Source organism: Elephantulus edwardii, unplaced genomic scaffold (assembly GCF_000299155.1).
Source record: "Elephantulus edwardii isolate Elephantulus edwardi_28Jun2011 unplaced genomic scaffold, EleEdw1.0 scaffold00223, whole genome shotgun sequence".
Lineage (NCBI taxonomy): Eukaryota > Metazoa > Chordata > Mammalia > Macroscelidea > Macroscelididae > Elephantulus > Elephantulus edwardii.
The window spans coordinates 3,964,066-3,967,421 of record NW_006399973.1 but is presented as its reverse complement, the minus strand read 5'-3'; the positions used below and the strand labels follow the sequence as shown (position 1 = coordinate 3,967,421).

At 36.0% G+C, this 3,356-nt stretch overlaps 1 protein-coding gene across 1 annotated transcript in view; it reads right to left on the bottom strand.

Annotated features, from left to right (window-relative positions):
- Positions 1–527: 527 nt before the first annotated feature.
- RRM2 (ribonucleotide reductase M2) overlaps positions 528–3,356 on the bottom strand; it is a 6,366-nt gene continuing 3,537 nt past the window's right edge. Inside the window, 5 exon segments of the mRNA XM_006903721.1 lie at positions 528–757; positions 912–1,025; positions 1,116–1,220; positions 1,597–1,730; positions 1,844–1,938. Coding sequence (XP_006903783.1) covers positions 605–757; positions 912–1,025; positions 1,116–1,220; positions 1,597–1,730; positions 1,844–1,938 — 601 coding nt within the window. The 3' untranslated portion in view covers positions 528–604.

The following is a 3,356-nucleotide window of genomic DNA, read 5'->3' as shown; positions in this document are numbered from 1 at the left end:
ATCAATCATCTCATCAAGGATCCTCCTCTCCTGCGCTGTCTCTCTACCCTCCCAAGCATGACATCCCTCTCCAAGGACTCAAGGCGAATGAAAATTGACTATTTACATGTAAATTAAAAGTTTAAGGAACTACCAGGGTGACACTCAGAAATGGCTTGCACTGAGCAATATTTAATCAATTATAAACTCTATACATAAAAGGATTAAAAGAAAAAACATGTATGATGTGACACAGCTCAATCCAGATATGCTTCTTTTATGTACAGTTTATGTAAAATTTTATACCTATCAAATGACTGAATGTTTAATCCTATTGAAATAAATTAGTTTGAGGGTCTCTTCATTTTAATACAAAATTTTCTACTGGCAGTTACAGGAGAAAGTTCTCTACAGCTGGCCTGCTTACAACAAACTGTGACCTTTTATAAAAAGTCAAGCAGCCTGTCTTAAAATCCTTTCATTGGCCAACACTGTTATCATTTTTTAATAAACAATATTGGTTTTGAGGTAGACTCATCAGTGAGTCACAGCTGATCTTTTTTCCTTTTAGATGAGAGGTGGAAAAAAAAAATATCAGCCAAGTAAGAGCATATCTTCTGTTCATTTAGAAGTCCGCATCCAAGGTGAAAGAATTCTCTGTTGGACTCGACATCACTCCCATCTTCTGATACTCGCCTACGCGCTTCTCAAAGAAGTTAGTCTTCCCTTCCAGTGAAATATTCTCCATAAAATCAAACGGATTTTCTACTCTGAACACCTGAAAAGGTTCATATCAAAACATAAATACACCAGTCAGATCTGATTTGACAGTACACGCACACAAAAATAAACAAAAACAAACAAACAAAAAAAACATAAATACAGAACATCAGTTTCAAAAAGAACCAGAAAGATTACAAACAATACTTTACCTTGTTAAAACCCAGTTCCAACATTAGTCTGTCTGCGACAAATTCAATGTACTGTGCCATTAAAGTGCAATTCATCCCAATAAGCTTCACAGGCAAGGCCTCCGTAAGGAACTCCTATGGACCAAAGACAAGTTTCTGATTAGAACCGAAGCATAAAGATATGTCCTATAACAAGCATGAATGTCACCCTGATGCATTACCTACCTGTTCTATCCTAACAGCATCAACAATGATTTCTTTTACTCGCTGCTCCGAGGGTTTGTTTACCAGGTGTTTGAACATTAAGCAAGCAAAGTCACAGTGTAAACCCTAAAAGAAAGTTTAAAATCATTATAAAGCCAACAAATATTAAAGTATGAAACTACTTTATCCCTTCCTGTATTCTTCTTACACAACTTGCTTGAGCATAAAAAAGAGCACTTATGTAAGTTGTCAAAATACTGACCACATCTCTGCTCTCCTTATGTAGGTTACCTTAGCCCCACCCACTCAAAGTCCTCAGTGCTGCCACATAGAGATTGTGAGTATGGTATTTCAACTCACCTAGTATATGGCTGAATTCACTTGTTAAATGGGAATATACTGCAACCTACTATCTTGGGTTTCCATCAATAAATACAAGATAGAACCCAAAAGTTACAGGTATTTAGAGTGTATATAGGGCTATTATTTGAATTAGACTTACCTCATCTCTGCTAATAAGTTCATTGGAAAACGTGAGGCCAGGCATCAGTCCTCGTTTCTTGAGCCAGAATATTGACGCAAAAGAACCAGAAAAGAAGATTCCTTCAACTGCTGCAAAGGCTACAACACGTTCTCCTGTTAAGAGTTAACACCAATTTATTATATATCACCATTCAAGGAAAACCCCAAAACCCCCAACATTATTACTTGGAAAGTAAAGTTCTAATTAGGGCCAAATTAATCCTTACCATAGGTAGCTTCTTTGTCCCCAATCCAACGCAAGGCCCAGTCTGCCTTCTTCTTTACACAGGGCATCGTTTCAATGGCATTGAAGAGAAATTCCCTAGAAGGCATGTGTTACATACACATCAGCAAATTACAACAAAGATCTTCGATTACAAATTTCTAAGTAAGATCAAGGGCTCTGAGGCAAAATCCACACATTTGCCAATTCTTTTCTGTAAAGAAGACCTTAAGTCAAAATGTTCTTTTTCATTTATAGTGAGAACCAAATTTCCGCACTAAAAATCCTAGTTCTAATACTAAAATTCATCACATTAAGGGCATTTGTTTATTGGCTAAATTACTCCAAATCTAGACCATGACATGTTTCATAGATACTGTATTAAATTTGAAGAATCACACATTCTCTTAGTTGCAAGGAGCTAACATGTGCGATTATTCAACAAAATAAAATTCAAAATCAAACAGGGCCAAAGAGCCAGAACCAACTGGATGAACTACCTAAACGGTTTTCAGAGGCAAATGGGAGGAGCCTGTCCATCTTTCTCCCTCAGAAAAGCTAGTGAATTTGAATCACATGCCTTTGGGTTGGCAGTGCAAATCCTTATTTACTGCAGACCACAAAGAACTCCCCTAAAGTCTCCACAAAGACTATTATTATCATCAGGCTTCTTACTCAGGACCCAATTTCTACACTTTTATCAAAGTTCTTATTATACACTCCTTAGTTATTTAGACCATTCAATAGCACATTTCTCACTTCCTCCCTAATCAACTTCCAAAACCTAAGAGATTCTAGCCTACCTTTCCTTTTCCTCTAATACTGTAACATAAAATAGCAATTTTAGTTAAGCTCCTTGGAGAAAGGACATCATGTTTGAGACAATCAAGGGAAAAGACACTAAATGATATAAACTGAGTAGCTGCAAATGTTGAGTTCAGGTATAGCAACAATTGTGAAGACGGTACAGATCAGGTAGCGCATAGGATTTTGTATTGGATATAGGATTGTAGCAAATACAAAATTGCTTTAAGTTGGAATAGAGCAAAAGCATACAGTAGTAAGTGTTTGGCCTAAATTAATCTTGGGGTCCATTGCTGCCTCTGCATATTATGCAATTCATCTCACTTCAAGGTCTAAATTTCTAAATATTTACGAATGTCCTAAGAGGCAAGCTGTATTCTATTCTGTCTGTATCTTACACTATTTCAGTTTCATTGTAGGTTCTCAACACATTTGCTGCATGAGTAAAAGATTGTTAGATTTTAGTTTATCATATATAGTCTTTAACATTCCTTTTTCCTTTCCAAAAAAATAAGGCATTAGATTGGATTTTCTACTAGTACATGTTCTAAAACTGGAACATCTAATAACTTTGTTTTTAAGAGCTTGGCTAATAAAGTGAATTTAGTCTTGTTTTTAATGATGGTCCACTTGGTAATTTTAGCCTTTCTTATTGCTGTTGTCTGAATACAACAAATTTCCCAAGTGACATGAGTGGATTTGCTATTGACTTT